The 26,375-nt window shown below is 44.0% G+C and overlaps 1 protein-coding gene across 1 annotated transcript; it reads left to right on the plus strand.

The window, feature by feature from the left end:
* The first annotated feature begins 615 nt into the window (after window positions 1-615).
* lats2 (large tumor suppressor kinase 2) lies at window positions 616-25,963 on the plus strand. The gene is made up of 9 exons (XM_056433815.1): window positions 616-1,089; window positions 7,651-8,314; window positions 13,342-13,474; window positions 14,392-15,887; window positions 16,703-16,930; window positions 19,406-19,760; window positions 20,329-20,511; window positions 21,257-21,363; window positions 23,403-25,963. Exons 2-9 carry the CDS (start codon window positions 7,943-7,945, stop codon window positions 23,949-23,951), a joined length of 3,423 nt encoding a protein of 1,140 aa, XP_056289790.1. The 5' UTR covers window positions 616-1,089; window positions 7,651-7,942; the 3' UTR covers window positions 23,952-25,963.
* Window positions 25,964-26,375: the final 412 nt, after the last annotated feature.

The raw sequence follows: 26,375 nt of genomic DNA on the forward strand, positions 1-26,375 counted from the left end.
CATTCAGCCCCACTCCTCATGACCTTTATGTGTTAATCTCTTTGTCCTGCCGATTGTCTTTATTGTCCCAGTCGCATGTGTAAACCTTCAAATGTTTCATTTCTTGTTTGTTTTTCTTTCCTCGCTTCTGCGACTGAAACATTAAAGTTTGGGGAAAGCAGCAGTGGCTTTGTGTGTGTGTTTGTGTGTGTGTGTGTTGTGTTTACAGGTGTTTGAAGTTTCTGGGTCAATGTGTTTGAGTTTGTTGGGAGGATGAAACAAGACATTTCACTCTGTTTATTTGTTTCTATTTTAAGTCACTATATGTAGGATGTATAAATGTCAGCCACCGAAGGTTTTACATTTAATTTTTATTTTTATTAATCGGTAAACTGAAGTTTTAGACTACAAAAAATAATAATTCTCAGGTTTCATTGTCAGAGGATTTTATTTTTTTTCATTTGATTTGTTGATCGAATATATATATATATATGAATGATAGCTGCTGCTAACTAAAACAACAAGTGGAAGTAACGTTAATCAATAGAGGATATTTGAGCCGTTTTATTTATTCGTTGTTCACGATAACAAATCGATCAAATACAAACATTCCAGCTGCTGCTCAATAGACGATCTTTTGGTCAGTGCATTTTTTTTCGATATCCAACGATAAATAAATCACACATATTACAGTTGCTGCGAACGGGGATTTGCCTTGTCTAATAGACGATCTTCGGCTCAGTGCATATCCAACGTTGAATAAAAAATGAAAATAAATCAGTAACAAAACTAAAACTACACCCGTCGCGAACTGAAAGAGTGACTCTCCGTGTTGTCGAACAGACGATCTTCGGCGCGGCTCTGACGTGCGTCGGTTCGTCACGTGACCCCGAGGAATGCGAACAATGCAGCGGAGCGTCCAACTCTGCGCGCTGCAGTTTCTGCTCCTGCTGCCCGGAGTCCAAGGGGAGAAAATGGAGGCTGGTTCCATCACGTCTAAACGGTTCCCCCGTCTTCACCGAACCGAACAACGGCTTTAAAAAGAAGAAAAAACTCGTCTTTTTAACCGGAATTTTGAGCCCGGATTATTCTCGCTACTTCTATCACATGGTAAGGTGAGACTTTTTGGGGGGCGGGAGGAGGAGAGGGGGGGGGGTTAAGGGGAGTGGTGGTCTAAACTTATTTCCACGACTTGTTGCTGAGGAAAAAGTTCCGTCATGTGTGTGCGCGTGCGTGTTTTCATTATCGGTTAACGGGACTAAAACGTACGAGGAGCGTTTCTGGTGTCGGAAGAGACCGGTTGGGGGGAAAAAAGGGGTTTCCAACCATTTCTCACTTCCAGGGGCTAAAACTGTAAAAAATAAAAAAATAATACAGACACCATTTTGTAACGGTTTAAAAAAAGAAGAAAGAAGGTTTTTTTGGTCACATTAGTGGAAATAAACTTCTGATCTGGAAAAAACGGGTTTTATATTTTATCCCTCTGGCGCTAATTTTAAAGTCACTTTAAAGACCCTTTAATTAAGGGGTCAAACATCCACGTTGCTTTAAAATACAGCTATAAATCTGCTTTTATTTAAAGTGTCTTTATAATCGGACCATTTCTTACAGCACTACTCTTCTCTTAATATACACTTCATTTATTATAATATACTTGTTTTAACATATTTTTAATGATTTTTTTGCTTTCCATATTTTCAATATTTAACAAAACTTTAAATATTTTAATATATGTAAAATGTTCATGTTCTAATGTATCCTATTGCACTGTTTATCGTATTCCTTGTATGTGTAACGTAATTGGCAATGAACTTGAATACAATTAGACTAAAAGATCAATAAATTAACCCTAAAATACAGTAAAATATGTCAAATAAGTGAGTCCGTTGTGGTAAAAAGTGTAAAACTATATATCAGGATATATATAATTATTATTCTTTATTTTTTTTCCAGCCTAACGATCTGCATATTTTTACACAATGCAACCATGTAGGTGTACTACTACTACTACTACTACTACTACTACTACTCCTACAAATACTCAACAACGCTCAAACACACACACTTTTACTGCAGTTTTCCTCTTTCTTATCACTTCAGGTGTTTGATTTTGTTACCTCACCTGGCTGCAGGCACCCATAACCCAGGTTATTTATTTAGACAATACTTTTTATTGTAAACATCGTTTTTATCCAGAGGGGATCAAGTTAAAGTGTGGAAAACACCAACGGACTATACAGATGTTGTCTGTTTACAGATGTGTGGTTTTTATTGGGGTTTTTCTCAGGTATTATCTGGATATAATCAATATTATTTGGATGTTATCTGGATATAATCAATATAAAATGGATATTATCTGATATTACCTGGATATAATCAATATTATTTGGATATTCTATCATTATTGATATTATTTGGATATAATCAATATTATTTGGATATTATCCAATATTACCTGGATATAATCTATATAATCTGGATATTTTATCATATTATTGGGATATAATCAATATTCTATGAATATAATCAATATCTGGATATAATCTGGATATTATCAATATTGATAATATCTGTATATTATCAATATTATCTGGATGATCTGGGGCCGGTATTTCAAAATGATCCACCAGGATTAATCCTCCTGGATTGGATTAAATCCTGATTAGATCCCAAAAACGGGTATTTCAAAGCAAATCTGATCCTGAAGATTCAGATTCGGATTTGGTAATCCAATCCTGCCTTTTATCTGGATTAAACACTGCTGTTGAGTATTTCAAAACTTTGGTGGGAAATCTGGATCAGTTTGATCCTAAAAATCAGGATTATCCTGATCCCACCTCAGAGGTGGATTTGAGGAAGATTACATGAAAAGGTTGGACCATCCGAAGTGTAACTGCTCCAAAGTTCATTGTTTGATACACATATAGCTAGACTGCTGTTTGATCAATGTTTATTTTCTTTGCACGTTCCTTTCTTTTTCAGAAAACACAGTGAAAAATTGAAGTAAAAAAAAAAATACAACGTATTCGTTGAAAATCAGTCAAATGTATTTATTAACATGCATTCAGCACACACACTTAATGCTCATAGCCAAAGCTTAAACGGTTATGGCATTTGGAGCAGCTCTGTGTTAACTGGCTGTCTTCTCTCTCCACAAACATCTATAAAGAAAACGCATTAAGGTTTTATCTCTTTTGTTGACAACTGTTTCCTAAAAATGCAACTTAATTGAGTTTATTTTGTGTAGCCCATTATCACAAATTACACATTTGCCTCAGAGGGCTTTACAAACTGCACACATAGACATCCCTGTCCGAGGACCTCACATCGGAGATATGTACAACACATTTTAAAATCTACACACAATGCATTGCGAGTAAATGCATTAAAATGTGGAGCGCGACATACAGACACTAGCCTCTTTACTAGCTTGTTAGCTCCTTAACACAGAAGTCAATGGAGCAGCGTTAGCTCGCGTTAGCGCAAACTCGGCTTTATTTGACTTCGCCGAGCTATTCTTTCAATTTTGTGCGGATTTACGTAATTTGTTAACTCAATATAGTGATTGTCTTTCATCTCGTTTTAGGACGCATCAACACTGACCAATATTATACTTAGATTTAGAGACAACAGTAGTGCCAGCTTCTCCTTTTTTCCGTAAAATGTTCGCTCCGTTTCCGGTTTCCTGTCTGATCCAGGGGGCGGGGACGGATTTGGAAATCCCAATCTGCCGGTATCAGGATCACTCTGATCCAATCCCGCAAAATTTTGAAATACCGGGATTGATCAGGTTGATCCGTGGCTGAGGAAAGGGGGATTTGGTTATCCGGATCATTCTGATCTGGATTACAAGTTTTGAAATACCGGCCCCTGGTGATCAATATTATTTGGATATAATCGATATAATCTGGATATTATTGATATTATCAATATTATTTGGATATAATCGATATTATCTGGCTATTATTGATATTGGCATATTATTCGGATAATCTGGATATTACTTGGATATAATCAATATTATCGGGAAATTATAGCTGTGGTTGCCGAAACCTTTTAGATTTTTATATTGATTAAAATTATATTGATAAATTATTACAATAATTACCCATGCAGCGTTTTAGGTTTCTGTAATGGCAATATTTAAATATCACTAATGCAAGAAATATAAAATATTTGTTTTACATATTTTAAAGGTGTCTCCCACTTATGGCCAACCAAAGGCCAAATAATGGTTGCCGATTTATCCGAGTTAGCAGCCAGTGGCATTAATGTTGAGCCCTGGAACCCAGTACACATTCGCAGTCGATCCACATTTTGACATCATTCAAATAGTGTTGATAGAAAATCCAGACGTGGTTATTGTGCTTATAGATTTGCAAATCTTGGGTATGAAAATGTCACTTTTCTTTCAGGAAAATTGTCAAAAAAGACACCAATCAATGACGCATTTAGATGTGTTTCTATGCATATTTGTGTTCCAATGCCGAGTCAGAGGTTAAGTTAGGAGTCGTGGTCGAAGGAGAGAGATACGGTTCAGGAATGCGTCGGTGAAGGTCGGGTTAAGTGTGACGCTCTGCTGTCGTGGGTTATCTCTAAAGGTCGGACCGTCACCGACATCCAGACGGGCATCTTGTTAGTTTTGGGTGTATTTTTGGTCGTCGCGGACCGCCCCGCAATCCAGCGGCGGCACGAGGGTTCACTCGTAGTAAGTTACTCGAGGAATGCGACGCTCGTCGGGTTGGACGGGACGCCCCGGATGGAGGCGAGAGATCCCCGAGACGAGGCGACGTGTGTGCAGCTCGGCCCCTCTTGGCCTCCGCCACCCACCAATGACATAAAAGAAAGAAGTATTTATCTGCACAAACAGTGAGGGGTGTGTCTTTGGTAGAAATAGCCCAAAGCGATGAAGTCTGCCGGGGGGATAGTTCAAGGATCCCGGTAATAGTTGTAACTTTTGGGACATATTTGGTCGGGATTGGTCAATAATTAGAATGTATATCAACAACTTGGTAAATCAAATCAGAGTTCACTGTAATGCAGTTTTCTTTCCAATCTTTTGGCATTGCGCAACAGTTTTCCACTCATTGGTTCCTCGACACAGACTAAAGCTTTATGTTATGACCCATCAATATATATATATATATATATATATTTTTAGGACCGTTTCTAAATGCAGAAACATCTTTTGAGCTTCAGCCGGACATTTGCTACGAATCCGAAGCCAAGCCGAGCGGTAGCTCACCTAGCACACTTTCATTGATGCATCTATATCCGCGCCGTGCTAACATTTCCCCCCAAAACTTTACTTTTGGAACGCTGCGACCAATCACAGCTGCCGTATTTATTTTCTTGTCTGTAAATGATTGGGAATAGCGGACGAGACTTCTAAAACCACCGCCGTGTCGAAACACGCCAGGATGCAATTGCGTCACCCAGTTTTCTTTTTCCCATGCCGGTAACAAACCGGTATCTGGAGACCAGACATCAGCTGCCAGCAGAGGAAGATCTTTGAGGCTTAGAAGTCGCCCATTTGGACAGAAAACCAACCGAACCGTCAGTTCCAAGAGAGTTTTCTTGTTCAGGAAGCTTGAAGTAAATAAATACCCAATGTCAAGAAATGTTCCTCCCCTTTAATCGTCCGGGATGTTGATGTTCCTCCACGTTTGGTTTTGTCTCGAGCATTTAACGTAGCGATGCAAACGTTACATAATCTCCATTTTACCACATAGTTCTTGTTGCCTATAGTGACCGGCGTCCAATAGGTGACCTACCACGACATTAACGGTTTGTTTATTTGCTTCTACGTTGGATTCACGATTTTATAACCAAATACAACTTCAGCTAATGTAACGTAATTACGAATCCCACCTCGGCCCCATGCGTTCAAGTCAATTCAGGTTATTTTGTATAGCCCAATATCACAGATTAAAAATTTGCCTCAGAGTGCTTTACAATCTGTACACATATGACATCCCTAACCTTTGACCTCACATCAGATCAGGAAAAACTCCAGAGAAATAGAAAAAAAACCTTCATGGGGAAAATAAAGTGAAGAAACCTTCAGGAGAGAACAGAGGAGGATTCCTCTCCAGGATGGACAGAACAAGAGATGTCATGTGACCAGAAGGAAACATTAGAGTTAAAACTCATTCAATGAATACGACAGAGTCTATGAATAGTTGGTAGTCGGCATATTCCACGATCCAGACCTCCACGACCCATCAGGCAGATGGAGGTAGAGAGGAGTGGGCGGGGCATCAGCAGGGCCATGGCATAGTTGGTAGTAGGCATATTCCACAATCCAGGCCAATGGTTGATGCCATTGGTTCAAGGTCGGGCATCGACCGTGACTTTCTCGGGTCGGGATAGCCCGTCCAATCGGGTGGAGCGCCGCTAGATCGCTGACCAATCACGAGCCGGTTCCATCCAATCGTCAAGCCACTTTGAAGCGAACTTTTGAAAATTCAACGTGGCTTGTTTTACCGTCTGGTTTGGAGCGGAAAAAAACATCAGTTGCAGTGTATTTGTCTCCGGATTCTGGTTTTTGTATTGCGTTTTGTCACATGACGAAAGGAAAACACGCGCCGGAGGGTTTCGGCGAGCCTCGGACCCTTTTTTCCGAGGGAGGTTTCAATATCGCCGATCTAAGGAAATGCGGCGTGAGTGTCTTCAAGTTCCCCGAGTGAGTGAGCCTCCGGGGAACGCCGTGGCTGCAGAACGCGGAGAACCCTCCTCCGGAAGAGTGGGTCGAATGTCTAAAGGACTAGAGGGGCGATTCGTCGTTCCCACCGGGGTGTTTCCAGATGACCACGCAGCACAAGCATGCAGCTTTGATGGGGGGGGGGAGGTTATGACCCCCAGCATTCCTGCATTATGCTTTTAAGATGTGTAGATTTTGTCGTGAAAATGAAGGCGACGGCGAGTAGAACTTGTTTATAATGCCGTGAAAAACAAAACGTTTATTTCTTACACAGGTGGGAGGAGTTCGGTGGGCTTTTGCTTTTTTGACAAGAAAGAGAGACATCCAAATATAAAATGTGATTTTTAAAATAAATGTTTACAACAACAAAAAAGGATAAAATGGAGAATGATGCAATTTAAATATGCACAGTATAAAAGTAGATTAAAAAAAGAATAGAATAAATGCGTAGAAGCTCAATTTAACTTTAGCTGATCATCTCTGGTGCGTTCTTTACCGCTGTCCCTGAAGGCAACATGCCTCTTGCTTATTTTCTAAAACTAAATCCTAGCACTCGTTTTTCCTAAGAAAGCCGAATGCTCATTTCCCTCTAACGGGTGGATTTGTTTGAAAGAAAAGTCGATATTATTTATTTGTGAATCGCGACACATGACTCTGAACACGTGCCCGTTGGTTCCCTTTGCGACATGTGACCCTTCATATGACGCACGGCTCGTCTGTTACTGAAGCCAACATACAATCAATAGGCAGAAGCACGATGCTTATATATCATATCCTCAACGAAGAAACCCTCAAGAACATTGGATATAAAACCATTAAAAGGTTGATGGAAGAGGTTTTATTAAGCGCACCGCAGAGATGCTCGCCGCTAATATGAACCGTACGCTCGCTTTCTATTATCGAAACTGAACGCCAGCATTCCCATCTATGCTCTGACTCCTCCTCTTCCTCCTCTTTTTCCTCCACAGGCGACCGGCAGCGTCATGGCGTAGCTCCGCGGCGCCCTCGTGACCGGCTGCATTTCCTGGAATAAGCTGGAACCCGAGCCTTGAAAAGCCCCACCGTGGAATGCCGGTAGTACCCGAAGCTCGCCATCCTCATCATCATCATCATCATCGTCGTCGTCAGGAATCGCAAAGAGAGACACGGAGGAGGACTCGCGAGTCTCCCGGAGAAGCTTTGCTATTTTGGGTCGGGCAGCTCGAAGAGGATCTTTTGGATTCCCCCCCCCCCCCCCTCCTCTAGAGTAGCCCTGAGGCCATGAGGCCCAAGACGTTCCCAGCGGCGCCGTACGTGGGCAACACGCGCCAGAGGCTCCAGGAGATCAAGGAGGGCTTGAAGCAGCCGGCCAAGCTGGTGAGCCAGGCGCTGCTCGGCGTCGGCTCCCGGAGCGACCGCGGCGCCGACTGCAAGAGCAACGGGAAGGACGCCGCCGGCCGGCAGCAGCAACAACTGCGCCCGCCGCAGAAGTTCAACAACTACCAGAATGCACTGCGGGAAATACGCAAGTCGCTCATGCCCTTCGCCAACGAGTCGGGCCCGTCGCCGTCGGCCGGGTCGGGGCACGCCGCCGGGGTCGGGGAGGTCAACCGGCAGATGCTGCAGGAGCTGGTCAACGCCGGCTGTGACCAGGTGAGTGTGTGTGCGTGTGTGTGCGTGTGTGTGTGTATATATATCTATATATACGTGTGTGTGTGTGTGGGGAATAGAAATGTATTTTAAAAACCTCCCAATACCCAAAACAACACCATCATACACACGTTGTGGAGAAATACATCTAATTTTGTATTTAAAAAAAATTATATATTGCTTTCCATTAAAAAAAAAAATTATTATCAAAGTGATTCAACTTTCGTAAATAAATAAATAATAATTGTAAAAAATTATATACATATATAGACCACGGAGATTCATATTTGATGCTGTTTTAAAGGATCTGGTTAAAGCAAACTCTTTGTTAAAGAAATATAACAATGTGAAACTTTCTCTGACTTGTTTGTCACGCCTGAAGACGTTTTGACAGATTCTGGTTATTCTGAATTGGCTTGAATGAAAGTCAAATAATTAAAGAAAAAGGATATTAAAAAATGACTCTACTGCCTCTGACACCTTGACTTTTCTCTCATCACCTGTACACACACACACACACACAAACACAAGCACACACACACTTGATTTTTACGGATAGTTGTCATTAATATAAATCGCATATTCCAGCTCGCCCTTGAACACCCGTCACCTAATTTCTGCTTCGCCTCTTCAAAATGCAACCTCCTAATCAGCCACCCCTCCTCCTCCTCCTCCTCAGGCTGCAAATTACAGAGCAATGTGGCTCGTTACATAGTCACACTTTTTTTCATTTTAAAGGGAGGAAATGTTTTGGAGGTGTGTGTGTGTGGGGGGGGGGGCGAGGGTGAGGAAGTAAGGAAACGAAGGGAAGGAGGGGTGCAACACCCCCCCCTCCCTCCCCCTGAACTCACAGGCTTCCTACTGTACGTACAGGACGAGGCGGGCGAGGCAGGAATCCGGTGCACGAGAAGCACATTAAAGCCTCATGACGTGCGAACACTGTGGTGTTTATGTGAGGAGGAGGAGGAGGAGGAGTGTGTGTAGCGTCTGTCAGACGGTGATTGTGCGTCTGGGATGACTCGGCGACTCGCGGCCGTTATGATGAGAGAGAAAACTACCCAGAATGCAAATAGCTTGAATTCCTACTTCCTGGGCCGAGGAATGTGAGCTAGAAACATCTGTCTCCATGGCAGCCGGGGTTACCAGGTTCACCTCCACCCCCCACACAGACACACAAGTACACACACACACACACACACGAGAGGCAGCGTGGAACAGTAAACTGTGTGGCGATGGTTAAATATTTCTTTCTGTTTTTATTACAACTTTCCATCTCCGAGCAGTTTTATGTAATTATTTATTTTCCCAAAATGTATTTATTTATATAATTCCACATATATTCCTGTTTGCAACAATTCAAATACACATAATACACATACACAATAATACACAATACACAAATACACATTTTACAAAACGCGTGTCCATCTCGGAGATATTTTACGTGATTACCGTTGTTTCATTAAAGGAAATGTGAAGTTAAAAACGAGGAGGAAAGACGGAGCGAGAGGACATATTGTGACATTACTGGGCGTCTGGCAGCCAGCACTCCACTGGCTGCACAGGAATGCAACACAGACACACAAACACACACCAGGGTTTTTCCTGGGTCAAAATGGGTCTTCGGTGCTCCCAAAAAAAATGTTGGCGCGCTGCGCGCGCACCATCTATTCAGGCAGTCGGACTGTTGAGTGAGTGATCAGCAGCTGGCAATGGAGGACTCAAAATGACTTACGTATGAATAAATACATAAATAAATGCATGAATAAATATGGGAATAAATAAATAAATGTATAAATAAATACAGGAATGAATAAATATAAGTTATAAATCAACAGGACATCATTACATAAATATATTTATACATTTCTGTATTTCTTCATTTATTTATTTATCTATTTATGTGTCCACACGTATTTCTTCATTTATTTATGTGTGACATTTACGTGTCGGTATATTCAAATGAGCTGGGCGGTCCGAACCTCTGTCTAAAGCATGATTGGTCACAGGAGTGTGATGCACCTGGTGTGTTGTGCTCTACTACTTCTGCCTGGCACATGATGCTGAAGTTGGCTCGCTCAGCTAACCATTTGCAGAAGTTAGCCTAGACAGCTCTTTGACTTCAGCCGTTTATCAATTCCAAGTACACTGAGTACAGACTCGTGTTTTCTTGGAGTCTGGTCTTGGTAGTCCAGACTCGAGGACGCAGGACGGTCTTTCTGGTCTTGTGACGTCACTACATCAACTGTTATTGTTCATGAATTTACTCCAATTATTCACTGTAAAATACTTTACAGTGGAGTAGAATGTGTTGCGGTGTTCACTGTCGTTTGGCGTATACTCCGCCCACAGTAGCCTGGTACTTGTTCCAGAATAAACGGTAATAACTATAAAACGTCTCGGAGCTTTCCATTCTGACCCAGGGTCGCTACAATATGAAGTTATGAATCTCAGTCAAATTGACGTAACGTTATCTTTTAATAAATAATAAACTCGTTGTGCTCGTTAGATCCTCCAAAACCTAATTATATCTCATGTTTAGCCGCTACGGAGGCGTCAGAGCCAGCGGAGCATTTCAAAAAGTCCTGCTGAGATCAGGCTTCTCTCGGCGGCCACACAGCGCGCTGAGCGCCCGGAGCTCAGAGGTCCCGCGAGCAGGACCTCAAATCTGCGTCGCATATCCTTATTAGGCTGAATCTCGATAAACCGACCACAGATTTGATGCTTAAACAACTAACTTCTCGGCTGAAAACATTCTTAAATTGCATTCCGTGACTCAACAACAGTCGTATTTAGAATGTACAGACAAGAATGCATAATACACGCTGTTCGTCTACAGGTCCCGCCCCCCTGAAGCTGGAAACCGAGGGGAAACACTGAACTCGATTACTATTGATCCAAACAGAACGAGGGTTGAACCGGGACTTGAAACATACTATTGAGAACATATTCGCTGACATGCACGTGATGAACAGTTTTTTTTTTTTTTCATCGCAGACTTTTTTTTGCCTTAGGCGCTCGGGATTTGTCATAGGCGCTCGGGAAAACGGAGTAGGCGCGCGCCCAAATGTTCTCTATGCAGGAAAAACCCTGCACACACACACAGGAAACTGAGTATAAACAGTGGTGTGCATGTGGATGGTTATTCCTAGTCTCAGAGACATGGTTTTATGCGTGCGTGTGTCTGTGTGTGTGTGTGTGCACGTGGATGCAATGGGAGGGGTTGTGTTTAGACCTTCATGCACTGTGATGGACACACACACACACACACATTGCAGAGGGCGTAGAGAGTGTGTGGCCGTGGCATTTCCTGGCTTTGAGAGCCGGCCGTGCCCGCTGTTGCTGCGTAGTCCGACTCTCCAAACCGTTTGTATTCAACAAATAACGCTGGTCAGAGGGACGAGGAAAGAGGCACAAGATGTGTTAAAGCTGCATTCTCTCTCCTGACCACCAGGGGGTGACTCCTCTGGTTGTATAGAAGTCTATGCTTCATGTGTTACAGCTGCATTCTCTCTCCTGACCACCAGGGGCGGTGACTCTGGTTGTATAGAAGTCTATGCTTCATGTGTTAAAGCTGCACTCTCTCTCCTGACCACCGGGGGGGATACTCTGGTTGTATAGAAGTCTATGCTTCATGTGTTAAAGCTGCATTCTCTCTCCTGACCACCAGGGGGCGACTCCTCTGGTTGTATATAAGTCTATATAGTGACTCTTCTTCTCTCTTGATGTATTCCCTCAGTAAACATTGTAAACATGAGTTTATGTCTCAGTCTCTAGTTTCAAGTCTTCTATACAGCATGATGTCATCATTTATACTTTATGGTCATTTAGAGTCACACAGACCATGAAGCAGGGGACGCTTTAGGGGCGGAGCTACAAGGTGATTGACAGGTCTCTGGTGTTTCTACGTCAACCATTCCATAAAGAAAACTGAAAATAGTTTCAGTGACAGTCCAGTTCTAAATGTACCAAATGTCTCGTTTAAGATAAAACGTTTGCTTTCATCAGATTCTGTAAAAACATTAAATTTGGCCAGATTTGACGCGCGTGAGACCGACGGTCACGTGACTAAAAAATCCGTCATAGCATAGAATTCTATACCGCCCCCTGGTGGTCAGGAGAGAGAATGCAGCTTTAAAACATGAAGCATAGACTTCTATACAACCAGAGGAGTCGCCCCCTGGTGGTCAGGAGAGAGAATGCAGCTTTAACACATGAAGCATAGACTTTTGGGGCGGCTGTAGCTCAGTGAGGTAAGGGGGTCGTCCTGCAACCCCAAGGTTGTCGGTTCGATCCCCGCTCTCCCCATTAGTTGCAAGTCGAAGTGTCTTTGAGCAAGGCACTGAACCCCCAGTTGCTTCCCGGGCGAATCACTGCAGCCCACTGCTCCTTGATAACTAAGGAGGGGTTAAATGCAGAGAACTAATTTCCCCTTGGGGATTAATAAAAGTATATATCTTATCTTATCTTTATACGAGGTCAGGAGAGAGAATGCAGCATAGACTTCTATACAACCAGAGGAGTCGCCCCCTGGTGGTCAATAGAGAGGCGACAGGGTTGTAAAAATGTTCATGACATAAAAAACATCCTCCAAATCTCGGGTGCGTCGATTGTTTCCAATCTTTTGTGAAATATATTATGAAATAAATTAAATCTGCCGATTTTTGTTCTTATGAACAACATCACAGTGTTTGTTGTACACGGATATAAAATGCCGAAGCGGGGAACCGACATTCTTCACATAGGTGACCTACATGTGTGGGATTCTGACGGGGGGAGGGGGGGTCATGTCGTTAAATAACATTTTCTAAATTGTACGTGAAGAATGAGGAGAATGAGGGAAGTGGCTCAGCCAATCCGCTCCCTTTAAAGGGACGGTGTTAGATAAACCAATACAGCCTGTGTTCTGGGTTGTAACGTTGCAGTTCTTATCAATGGAGTCTCTGAAGAGATGAAGTGCTTTGATGAATAGAAAGTGACATTTGATTTAACCTGAAATGTTTTCCTCAACCTCTCTCTCCTCCCCCTAGGAGATGGCGGTGCGAGCGCTGAAGCAGACAGGAAGTAGGAACATCGAAGCGGCCTTGGAGTACATCAGTAAGATGGGATACCTCGACCCGCGCAACGAGCTCATCGTGCGCGTCATCAAGCAGACGTCGCCAGGTAGAAGAAATGCTTTCTCTTCAATTAAGAAACTAAAATACACAAACACGGGAGAGAGAAATAATATCCGAGTGCAGGAAGAGAAAGAAAAGCTTCTGGGCTCATCTGAAGACTCCTAAATAATATTAAAGTGTCAATATATAAGTTGTGTCAGAGAGAACACAACTTCTATATTTAATATTAGATGACATCATTTTATATATAATATATTAATTTATATATGATATTAATATTATTATATAATTAGTAAATAATGATTATATTAAGACTTATATGAATACAATGTATATTAATAATATATTAAATTACATCATTTTATATATAATATATCAATTTATATATTATATAAATATTATTATATAATTAGTCAATTATGATTATATTAAGACTTATATGGATACAATGTATATTAATGACATTATATTAGATGACATCATTTTATATATAATATGTCATTGTATATGTGATATTAATGTTATTATATAATTAGTAAATAATGATTATATTAAGACTTGTATGAATACAATGTATATTAATAATATATTAGATGACATCATTTTATATATAATATATTGTATATATGATATTAATATTATTATATAATTAGTAAATTATGATTATATTAAGACTTATATGAATACAATGTATATTAATAACATTATATATTATATTAGATGACATTTGACTGCGTTATATTGATACATTATCAACAACAACAAAAGACGAAGTGATTGTGTAGAGATGTGTATACGTGTGTGTGAGGGAGTAAGTGTGTGTGCTTGTGTATATTGGTCTACACAGCTGCATTAACTCCTAAACTATAGTCAGACTACAACTGTGTATATATTATAAACATGGTCAATAATACACAAAGAAAGCAATTCAATAGTCTTTTAAAATCATTTTTTTTTCTTTAGGGAAAGCTGTCATGCCAAACCCGATGGAGGCTCCGGGTGAAGCCGGTGTAATGCCTCAGTACCACCAGATGGGGGCTCCCATGTACGAGGGTCCGGGTGGATACGGCCCCGAGGGCGAGATGCCCAGACCGTACATGAGTCCCCCCGTGATGAACTACATGATGCCCCCGTCTGGTGCGGCGCAGGGCCCTGCCATGGGGAACCCGATGGGCCGCCCCCCCGGCATGGTCACCTATCCGCCGGTGATGGCCGCCCAGAGCAACTCGGCCAACGCCATGTACCCGCCGGGGGCCCAGCAGAAGGGCTACCCCGGCGGGATGGAGCAGCACGGACCCATGATGAGCTACACCGTCCCCGGCCAGCCGCTGCAGCTCCAGCCTCAGCCACCGGGGGGCCCGGTCCCAGGCCCTCACTACGACTACGGCCACGCCAGGCCGCACATGATGGAGCCCGCCGGCTACGGAGTCAAGAGGACCGCCTCCTTCCAGAGCAAGATGGCGCCAGGGCCCATGGGCCAGAACGTTCCTGTGGGCGGAGGGTACCCGGCCAACCTGTACCTGCCCCCTCATTCCCACCCGCGCCAGGCCAGCCCCACCTCCCACCAGGTCCACATGATGTCCCGCTCCCCGGGCGGCGCGGCGGCGGCCATGGGCCCCGACTTCTCGGACATGCCGCAGTGCCTGATGACGCCCTCCAGGGCCAGCCTCAACCTGGACCTGTACGAGCACCACTGGGCGGGGCCTCCGGGGGCCGAAGGTGCGCCTCAGGCCAGGCAGCCCCAGCCCCAGGGCCCCTTCAGGGGGGAGGTCCGCGCACCCAGCAGAACCAACTCCTTCAACAGTCGCTCCGCGGGGCCCAACGGCGTCCGGCCCGCGATGGCGGCGCCGTCCGCAGCCGGCAAACAGGACCCCTCCCTGGGCCTCCCGAACACCATCACGGCGGTGACATCCCCGCCCATCCAACAGCCGGTCAAGAGCATCCGCGTGATGAGGCCGGAGCCCAAGACGGCCGTGGGGCCGTGCCACCCCAGCTGGATGACGGCCCAGGAGGCCGCGGAGCCTCTGGCCTACATGCCGGAGGAGACCTACCCCCTGGAGCCGGCACCGGAGCCCCGCTGCCCCCCGCCGCCTTACCCCAAGAGCCTGCTCATGGAGGAAGGAGCCGGGGTCATGTGTGGAGCCCAGGACGCCGCCGCCGCCGCCAGGAGCACACCCGGCGGCGGCGGAGGGAGCGCGAAGGCCGAGGAGAGCCAGCAGGTGAAGGAGAAGACGAAGACGGGCAAGGGAGAGAAGGCGGTGAAGGACAAGAAGCAGATCCAGACGTCGCCGGTTCCGGTGAGGAAGAACGGGCGGGACGAGGAGAAGAGGGAGTCGCGCATCAAGACCTACTCGCCCTTCGCCTTCAAGTTCTACATGGAGCAGCACATCGAGAATGTGATGAAGACCCACCAGCAGAAGCTGAACCGCCGGCTCCAGCTGGAGCAGGAGATGTCAAAGGTCAGTCATGTGACCTCTGCGTGACCTGTAGTTTACCTCACTTGTTTGGTTTTTTTAAACTAAGAACTAAAGGGTGATATGATTGGTGTGAGTGGTTTGCATGTCCATTAAAATCCAAATCAGGTTTCACATCAGAAGAATTTGCCGTTCGATAAACGTAGTAAGATAAAATAAAAATAAACTAAAATCTGTGCCTCATCTTGAACAATTATCAGAACATTCAGGCTCCCTCGTGTGGCTCAAAAGCGTACTGCAGTCATAAATGTTAAATCCAAGACTATCGAAAGAAATTCTTCTAATTCATTTGTCGACCCCAAATAAAATCTCCCGTGACCCATTTTGTAGGTCACGACCCAGTGTTTGGTGAACGACTGGATTTAATCCATCACAGCAGAAAACAAATTTACTTTACTTTCATTTTAATTAAAGCGGCAGTGTCAACGTTATACAAATTAAATAATAAGGAAGAAGAAGAATGATAATAACCAGGAAATAGTTTATTATCCTGTCACAAGCAAAGTTTGAGTCTCTACCCGTCTTTACGTCGACGATCAATAACTCGCCAACGTACATTTGGGAATGTTTAATAAAGTATAAAGGACTGAATTCTCCCTCAGGAATTCTTTTCCTGAGACGTCAACTCTTTACGAACTCTTGAGCAGCTTTAAAATGGTTGAAAGGCATTTTTTTGTTTTTTAGTGAAAGATACCGCGGCTAGATCCAGTTTTAGACCGTTAGCTAATGGAATAAGTTCCACATTCCTGCATCAATGTTTCAAATGAACTTGTTCTGTCAACTCCTCGTGTGGCGCCCAGGCCGGCCTGTCGGAGGCGGAGCAGGAGCAGATGAGGAAGATGCTGAACCAGAAGGAGTCCAACTACAACCGGCTACGCCGAGCCAAGATGGACAAGTCCATGTTCGTCAAGATCAAGACGCTGGGCATCGGCGCCTTCGGCGAAGTGTCCCTCACGCGTAAAGTGGACACGGGGGCGCTCTACGCCATGAAGACGCTGCGCAAGAAAGACGTCCTCAACCGCAACCAGGTGAGGATCGCCGTCACGTTTGACCACGTGTGATGTAGGCGTGTCACGGTATTCACGGTTAGGTGGGTACCTCGGTTTTTAGCGTCACGATTTGACACGTTCCTGGTTTTTTAGGTTCAAGGTAGGTATCTGGATTTCACGGTTCAATACATACCTCGTTTTTGAGTCGCGGTTAAGTACGTATCTTGATCTTAGGGTCACGGTTAAGTACGTATCTTGGTCTTGGACTCACGGTTAAGTACGTATCTTGATCTTAGGGTCACGGTTAAGTACGTATCTTGATCTTAGACTCACGGTTAAGTACGTATCTTGGTCTTGGACTCACGGTTAAGTACGTATCTTGGTCTTGGACTCACGGTTAAGTATGTATCTTGGTCTTAGACTCATGGTTAAGTATGTATCTTGGTCTTAGACTCACGGTTAAGTATGTATCTTGGTCTTGGACTCAAAGTTAAGTACGTATCTTGGTCTTAGACTCACGGTTAAGTATGTATCTTGGTCTTAGACTCACGGTTAAGTATGTATCTTGGTCTTGGACTCACAGTTAAGTATGTATCTTGGTCTTAGACTCACGGTTAAGTACGTATCTTGGTCTTAGACTCACGGTTAAGTATGTATCTTGGTCTTAGACTCACGGTTAAATACGTATCTTGGTCTTAGACTCACGGTTAAGTACGTATCTTGGTCTTAGACTCACGGTTAAGTACGTATCTTGGTCTTAGACTCACGGTTAAGTACGTATCTTAGTCTTAGGGTCACGGTTAAGTACGTATCTTGGTCTTGGACTCACGGTTAAGTACGTATCTTGCTCTTAGACTCACGGTTAAATACGTATCTTGGTCTTAGACTCACGGTTAAGTATGTATCTTGGTCTTGGACTCACAGTTAAGTACGTATCTTGCTCTTAGACTCACGGTTAAATACGTATCTTGGTCTTGGACTCACAGTTAAGTATGTATCTTGGTCTTAGACTCACGGTTAAGTACGTATCTTGGTCTTAGACTCACGGTTAAGTACGTATCTTGGTCTTAGACTCACGGTTAAGTATGTATATTGGTCTTAGACTCACGGTTAAGTACGTATATTGGTCTTAGACTCACGGTTAAGTACGTATCTTAGTCTTAGGGTCACGGTTAAGTACGTATCTTGGTCTTAGACTAACGGTTAAGTATGTATCTTGGTCTTAGACTCACGGTTAAGTACGTATCTTGGTCTTAGACTCACGGTTAAGTACGTATCTTGGTCTTAGACTCACGGTTAAGTACGTATCTTGGTCTTAGACTCACGGTTAAGTACGTATCTTGGTCTTAGACTCACGGTTAAGTACGTATCTTAGTCTTAGGGTCACGGTTAAGTATGTATTTTAGTCTTAGACTCACGGTTAAGTACGTATCTTGGTCTTAGACTCACGGTTAAGTACGTATCTTGGTCTTAGACTCACGGTTAAGTACGTATCTTGGTCTTAGACTCACGGTTAAGTATGTATCTTGGTCTTAGACTCACGGTTAAGTACGTATCTTGGTCTTAGACACATGGTTAAGTACGTATCTTGGTCTTAGACTCACGGTTAAGTATGTATCTTGGTCTTAGACTCACGGTTAAGTACGTATCTTGGTCTTAGACTCACGGTTAAGTACGTATCTTGGTCTTAGACTCATGGTTAAGTATGTATCTTGGTCTTAGAGTCACGGTTAAGTACGTATCTTAGTCTTACGGTTAAGTACGTATCTTGGTCTTAGACTCACGGTTAAGTATGTATCTTGGTCTTAGAGTCACGGTTAAGTACGTATCTTAGTCTTACGGTTAAGTACGTATCTTGGTCTTAGACTCACGGTTAAGTATGTATCTTGGTCTTAGACTCATGGTTAAGTACGTATCTTGGTCTTAGACTCACGGTTAAGTATGTATCTTGGTCTTAGACTCATGGTTAAGTACGTATCTTGGTCTTAGACTCACGGTTAAGTATGCATCTTGGTCTTAGACTCACGGTTAAGTATGTATCTTGGTCTTAGGGTCACGGTTAAGTACGTATCTTAGTCTTACGGTTAAGTATGTATCTTGGTCTTAGGGTCACGGTTAAGTACGTATCTTAGTCTTAGGGTCACGGTTAAGTATGTATCTTGGTCTTAGGGTCACGGTTAAGTACGTATCTTAGTCTTACGGTTAAGTACGTATCTTGGTCTTAGTCTTACGGTTAAGTATGTATCTTAGTCTTAGGGTCACGGTTAAGTATGTATCTTGGTCTTAGGGTCACGGTTAAGTACGTATCTTAGTCTTACGGTTAAGTATGTATCTTGGTCTTAGGTTCACGGTTAAGTACGTATCTTAGTCTTACGGTTAAGTATGTATCTTGGTCTTAGGGTCATGGTTAAGTACGTATCTTAGTCTTACGGTTAAGTACGTATCTTAGTCTTAGGGTCACGGTTAAGTACGTATCTTAGTCTTACGGTTAAGTATGCATCTTGGTCTTCGCAGGTGGCCCACGTGAAAGCGGAGCGCGACATCCTGGCGGAGGCCGACAACGAGTGGGTGGTGCGTCTCTACTACTCCTTCCAGGACCACAACAGCCTCTACTTCGTCATGGACTACATCCCCGGCGGAGACATGATGAGCCTGCTCATCCGGATGGGCGTCTTCCCCGAGCCGCTGGCGCGCTTCTACGTGGCGGAGCTGACGCTGGCCATCGAGAGCGTGCACAAGATGGGCTTCATCCACCGCGACATCAAGCCCGACAACATCCTCATCGACCTGGACGGACACATCAAGCTGACGGACTTCGGCCTGTGCACGGGCTTCCGCTGGACGCACAACTCCAAGTACTACCAGAAAGGTGAGGCGTGAAAACACGAGATGAATATTCTATTCAATCCGGAGCTTAACACGAGTGATGTTCACGGTTTTACTTCTTACTCATTGATTTCAATGGAGAATCCTGTTTTAGAAACTATTAAAGAGAGGCGATTCTGGAAAGCGGGCAACAGGAAGCAACGAGAAGGAAAATATTATAAATTTTTTTTTTATTGTGGTAGTTAAATCATTATAGTCTCATTCTCTCATTTTGATTTGTTGTGATTTAGCCACTACAATAAAGACGTATCCCTATTATGGAGTGCCTGGATTTACTTCCTGTTCCTTTAATTTATTTCCTCTGACCCAAAACAAAAGAAAATGCCCAATATCTCAAAGCTTGCCGTGACATTTTTCTTGAAATTTCTTGTTTTGTTAGATCAACAATCCCAAACTTTTTATTAAGGTTATGAGCAATTTTCCCTCAGCCCAGATCTCGTTTCCCCTCATTAGTATCTTCGTTTTGGAAGTGCCGCCGATAGTTCCGACCATTTCCCATCCAGGTTTTTAACGGTATTGTCGTCCTCCTCCTCCCCCCCCCCCCCCGCCAGGGAGCCACGTCCGACAGGACAGCATGGAGCCCAGTGACTTCTGGGACGACGTGTCCAACTGCCGCTGCGGCGACCGGCTGGCGTCGCTGGAGCAGAGCGCCAACCGGCAGCACCAGCGCTGCCTGGCTCACTCTCTGGTGGGAACGCCCAACTACATCGCGCCGGAGGTGCTGCTGCGCAAAGGTGGGCGACATGCAGCGGGATGTCAAGTGTCTTTTTTAAAAATTATTATAAAATGAACCGTCGAGATGCAACCCGGGAGCCGGTTCTTGAGATCCCGATCGTATCGCATCGAGCAGGAATAAAGTTAGAAGACTGATCGGAGGCTGCAGAATTCAAACGTGATCGTGTGAAACTCCTCCTGTGACCGTAGATGATTCATCAACCATCTACCAATATTTATTGACTTGATCACCTGATCAGACATTGCGGTACAATATACGTTTTATTTTATGCATTTAGTTTAGTTTACTGTCTCATTTTTTATCTTCTGAACGTTTATTTTTATCCTGCATACCGGGGCTTCTCAGCATTTAGGGCTCTATTCTGGTTGTTAAAACATTCCCGAGCACCACTTACCCCAAATAAGGTAACAAAATTAAACACACATGATGAGAAAATTAGAGAAAAAATTTAACTGGACTGTAAATATGTCAGTTATAGTGATCAAAATAAAATATTCAACTTAAATTTAGCCATACAAATAACTTAGAAACTTAGAAACAATAAGTTTAACTTATTGACTGTTTGGCAGTACCTCTGCAGCCCACTAGTTGGCGCCCTGAAGCCCACCAGTAGTTGAGAATTGCTGCTTTATAACAGAGTAAGCTTTGCTTCATTTTAAGTCGATGCGTATAGTAACCGTGTGTGTGTGCAAATGTGTCATCCTGTTTTTGTGCAGATGATGTGACGGTTGTGTGTTGTGCAGGTTACACCCAGCTGTGTGACTGGTGGAGTGTGGGAGTGATCCTGTTTGAGATGCTGGTGGGACAGCCGCCCTTCCTGGCCTCCACGCCCACCGAGACTCAGATCAAGGTCAGTGACCACGAGGAATACGTCCCCGCTTTGATTTAGACATTAAATTACCTGAATGAATGTCAGCCGTGGACTGGGAACAATCGCAGATATTAGAACCTTGTTTCATGGACTTCAGGGGCTAACCCAGTCAGGGCTCCAGACTGCGACCAAATGGTCGCATTTTGCGCCTAAAATTAGACACAGTGCGAGTAAATTTTTCATCAACTCGCGCATGCGCGACCAGTAAATTAGCAGATTGTTTTTGTTTTTGTTATTAAATATTTTTGTTGCTGACAAACTTGTTCTACACTTCAGCCCACTATAGTTAGCGGTAATGCCTGAATGACTGGTTTGCTAACCGACATTAACTCCAGAAGAAGAAGAAAGGAGACGAAAACCGAAGAAGAAGAAGGCTGGCCTGTGTGTGTGGGGGGGGGGGGCTAATGTGTGAAAAGAGGCGCACCGCAGCGGAGACAATGCGACCGGCGTTGGCCGCAGAGTGAGAGGTCCACGAGGGGATCCTCACCACCGAGCGGCGTCCCCGTCCCCCGAGTTGAATCTCTGGGTCGACTCAGCCGACTCTCACATGTCTGCCACTCGAGCCTGATGCTCACGGTAAACACATTCGATTGGGAGCGCGAGAGGGTTTTGAGAAAGTTAGCGGAAGGATTTAAGTGACAACATCCTGTTTTGCAAAGTTAGCGTAAAGAACCACGTGAAACAACATCCGTTTTTGAAAATAAGATGTCGACAAATCATACACTAACATATAAAAGTAAACAATGAACTGATTTTGTATCTTTAGAGATCGTTTCTGAGATTTAGCTTAACATATGCTAAGATTAGAACATTTTTACTGGACCAAGGAAGAGTTTATAAAAATTAGTCAGACTTGTGTATGTTAAGAAAAGTCCTGTAAATAGATTTCCCCAAGAGTTCCAGGAAATGAATGATGCAGATGTGTTCCATACATATCTGAAATCCCCTACAATAGCAATCAAACAATTGTAATGTATCAATTAGGACATTTTTCAAAGTAAAAGTCCTAAATGTTTAAAGAAATCTGTAATTTCTTTAATGTTTGAGTTGCTTTATATATGTATTTCCTCATAGTCCTCATAGCAATAATGCTACACAAAAAATAGAATGCTTCAATCGACACCGTGATCGGTATTATCTGTGATCGGCAGATACTGATTTCAGTGATCGGTGATCGGCACCAAAAACCTGATCGGTGCATCTCTAGAAACCAACAAATGTTTTGATTGGCCACATCGAAGTGCAACATGCACATGCTCAAGGTATGTTTTTTCTTAAAATATGTTTAAACTCAATACAGTAACTTCTGAAGAGTTCTCTGTTGTGAATGTTTTGCAGTTCATGAAGGCAAAAAGGCATAAGATTGTATATTGTCGAAATTATGTATCAGTAATACAGTAGAAATGATGGGAAAACTTTGCAAGTCGATTTATACTGTGCGCAGGGTTTTTCCTGCATAGAGAAAATTTGGGCGAGCCGAGAAGAGTTGTTAACGGGGGGAGGGGGTGCTAGTGAGGAGTGTGCTTACCCGTGTGCGCGGATGTGTGCGCGCATCATGGCAGAGCGGCCAGCTGCTGATCACTCACTCAATATCTCGACTGCATGAATAGATGGTGGCACACAGCCAAAAATTTGGACCCAGGAAAACCCTGTGTGCGCCCCTAAATTTTCTGCTTGCGCCCCTAACATTTTAAGTTAGGGGCCACTGTGCTCCTAGTTAAAAAAGTTAGTCTGGAGCCCTGAACCCAGTAGCACGAAGGCTAGCCTGGTAACCCGGTAGCACGTAGTCTAACTGGGTAACCCAGTAGCACAAAGGCTAACCCGGTAGCACGATGGCTAACCCGGTAACCCGGTAACCCGGTAGCACAAAGGCTAACCCGGTAACATTAGGATGACTCAACAGGTATTTGTTTGGCGGCGACCTCGCTGGTGTTTATTGGACAGTGGACTAACAGATTTAGTTTATTATCATATTTAAACATATAAATCGCCGCTGCGGTGACCTGTTGTGTCTGCAGGTCATTAACTGGGAGAGCACGCTGCAGGTGCCCGCGCAGGTCAAGCTCAGCCCCGAGGCCGTCGACATCATCGGCCGCCTCTGCTGCTCCGCGGAGGATCGCCTGGGCGCCAATGGCGCCGGCGAGATCAAGGCCCACCCCTTCTTCACCCAGATGGACTTCTCCAGCAACCTGCGGCAGCAGCCGGCGCCCTACCGGCCCAAGATCGCCCACCCGATGGACACGTCCAACTTCGACCCCGTGGAGGAGGAGGGCGTCCCCGGGGCGTGGAGCGACAGCGGCGACGGCACGCGGGCGCTGGACGCGCTGTGCTCGCCGCACGGGAAGCACCCGGAGCACGCCTTCTACGAGTTCACCTTCCGCAGGTTCTTCGACGACCACGGCTGCCCCTTCCGCTACCCCAAGCCGCTCGAGGCCAGCGGGGCGTCGCCGAGCGCCGGGCGGGACGGCGAGGAGAACGAGGAAGATGAAGAAGAAGAACAAGAAGAGGACGATGTGGAGGAGGAGGAGGGAGAGCAGGGGGAGGGGTGCGAGCCGGTGTACGTGTAGAGACTGAGCGGCGTGCGTCTATCGAACAAACACAAACCTCCCCCGATCCGGGACCAAGAGACGACCTTCTGCGAGAGCGGAGCGGCGAGTATTCTTTTGGCAGCGTAAAAAAACAACAACGTCTGGATCACGGACGAGATGTTGAGGATTCATTCCTTCCGAACGCCCTCGCGTCTTAAAACGGGACGACTTGAAGCGGGCGGGAGTGGAAACGTGGATTTGCAGGAAGAGGAGGAGCCTGAACGAGTGACACGCCTCTTTTCACAGCTGCTGCAAAAATAAGCTACAAAGACACACACACACACTCACTCACTCTCGTATTCAGTCATACAGGGTAAGGGGTGGGAGAGGAAACAAAGAATAAGACGACGTCTCCGCAGGTTAAATTTCAGCGTCCGTATTTCAAGAAGTCGGCTCCACGGACAGATGCTTCTTCGTTGGTGTTTCAGGCAGCAGGAAAACCAAAATGAATCCTTTTGATCCTCGTCCGCCGCGTTTGGTGCCGACCGGCGTTCAGGGCGGCGTTTCGATGGAGTCGACCCGCTCCTCGGATACAAAGAGTTCTCAAGTCGAGTTAAATGGCGCTTTTAAAGTGGACTTCAAGCGCTTTTCCAGAAGAGGCGGAGCTGCCTCGATACTGAAAAAAAGCATTTAAATACATTAAAATGTGCATAAAAGGCAATAAATCAATATTAAAAACAGCAGATTTAAAAACCAGAAACCTCTTCGTACTAACCGTGTGTTTATATACGCTTCCTGCTCCGGATCCTTTTTTATTACAACGGACCATTTTCAAAGCTGCCCGACAACAACCCGACCAACGGGAGTCGGGTGAGTTTTATTTATCAGAAATAACAGGAATAATTAGATCGAGGACGCAAGGAAAGATCGTTCTAGTTCTACTTCTTAAGGAACGCGCCGTTTCTCCGCCTTTGTTTTTAAGGACAAAAATACTTTAAAAAAAAAAAACATTTAAGTACAGAGCAACCAGAGACAGAACCCCGTCGGGTGGGATGGTGCCGAGTTGGTTTCTGACTGAAAATCACAGCTCCAACACACACACACACACACACACACATATATATATATCCAACTGAACCGGCCTCCTCTTTATCTTCAGGAGGCATCATGACAAAGGTTTCTTGTGATAGTTTGACTATGTGCAATACAAAAAAATATACATTATATATAGTTTTCTAAACACTTAATATCATTTTTTCTTTTTTTTAACGTTTTTCCTTTTTGTACTGACGTACAAATATATTGTTTTTTATATATATAAATATATATTTCTTTTTTTTCAGTTACAACATGCTGCTTATTATTGTGGTTAATATTATTTACATTATTATTGTTATTATTATTATTACCTGTTTCCTCCCCCTCCCCCCCCTTTTTTTTGGGTTGTGGCTTTAAAAAAAAGTGTGCTTGTGTTTTTTAAAAGTAACGTGCCTTTTTTAGTTGAATGTTGGGAGTTTGTGATGATGATGATGAGGATGTTGATGATGATGATCAGTGTTGGCAGAACATGGATGGTTAAGACTTTTCACCTCCTGCGGGCCGGGCTGGTCCTGGACCCGGGGGAGGAGGATTCTGATGAGGAGGAGGAGGAAGGTTGGCGTCAGGAACAAAGAGTTTGTGTTTGGTACATTTTCTTTATTTATCCGAAATGATCACAAGTTTGTGCGTCACTTTTTTTTTTCGTTCCCTGTGCCTGCGTTCTTATTGATCGCCCCAATACCTTCTTGCTTATTGACAATCAATAACTGCTCTTTGTGTCAAACTGAACCGTTTGGTCATTTAGCACCAAACCGCTCCAACAGTATTTAAAAAAAAGAAGTAAAAAGTCAAGTGCTTCTCTGATAACGGAGAAACGTGAGGATCAGATTTGTTACGGAGGATTTTGTATTTTATTGTTGTTTTTTTCCGCCTGAAAATGTATTGAGTTTGTTTTTCTCTAAATGCCTTTTTGTTCTCAAGTGAACGGAACAATCTTAAAATATTGCAATCTTCTTTTTACCATCGTCGTCTTTTTTCATCGATTCTTCTGAGGGAGTAGTTTCACATCCACAGCGGCTTCCTGTTTATTCTCAAGAGAATAACGGTAATTACATGACATGTAATGTGATGTTTTGTGTATATGTATATATATATATATTCATTAAATTAACTAACTTCTTCTCGCCTGAAAACATCCTAAAATTACATTCTGTGACTCAACAACAGTAGTATTTAAAAAAGTCAACTTTCAATTGTGTATTATCTCCTCCACCATTGTTCCCTGTGGCTGGTGCGAAATGCATTCTGGGATATTGGCAGTCCGGAGTACGCACAAGTCACCTCTGGTGCATCCTCGGGGAAATGGGCGGATCAAGTCACATCCGGGCATTTTGACCGTGCTTTGCGAGGAGCGGACTTTGAATT

This window comes from Pseudoliparis swirei, chromosome 2, assembly GCF_029220125.1.
Source record: "Pseudoliparis swirei isolate HS2019 ecotype Mariana Trench chromosome 2, NWPU_hadal_v1, whole genome shotgun sequence".
NCBI classification, from domain to species: domain Eukaryota; kingdom Metazoa; phylum Chordata; class Actinopteri; order Perciformes; family Liparidae; genus Pseudoliparis; species Pseudoliparis swirei.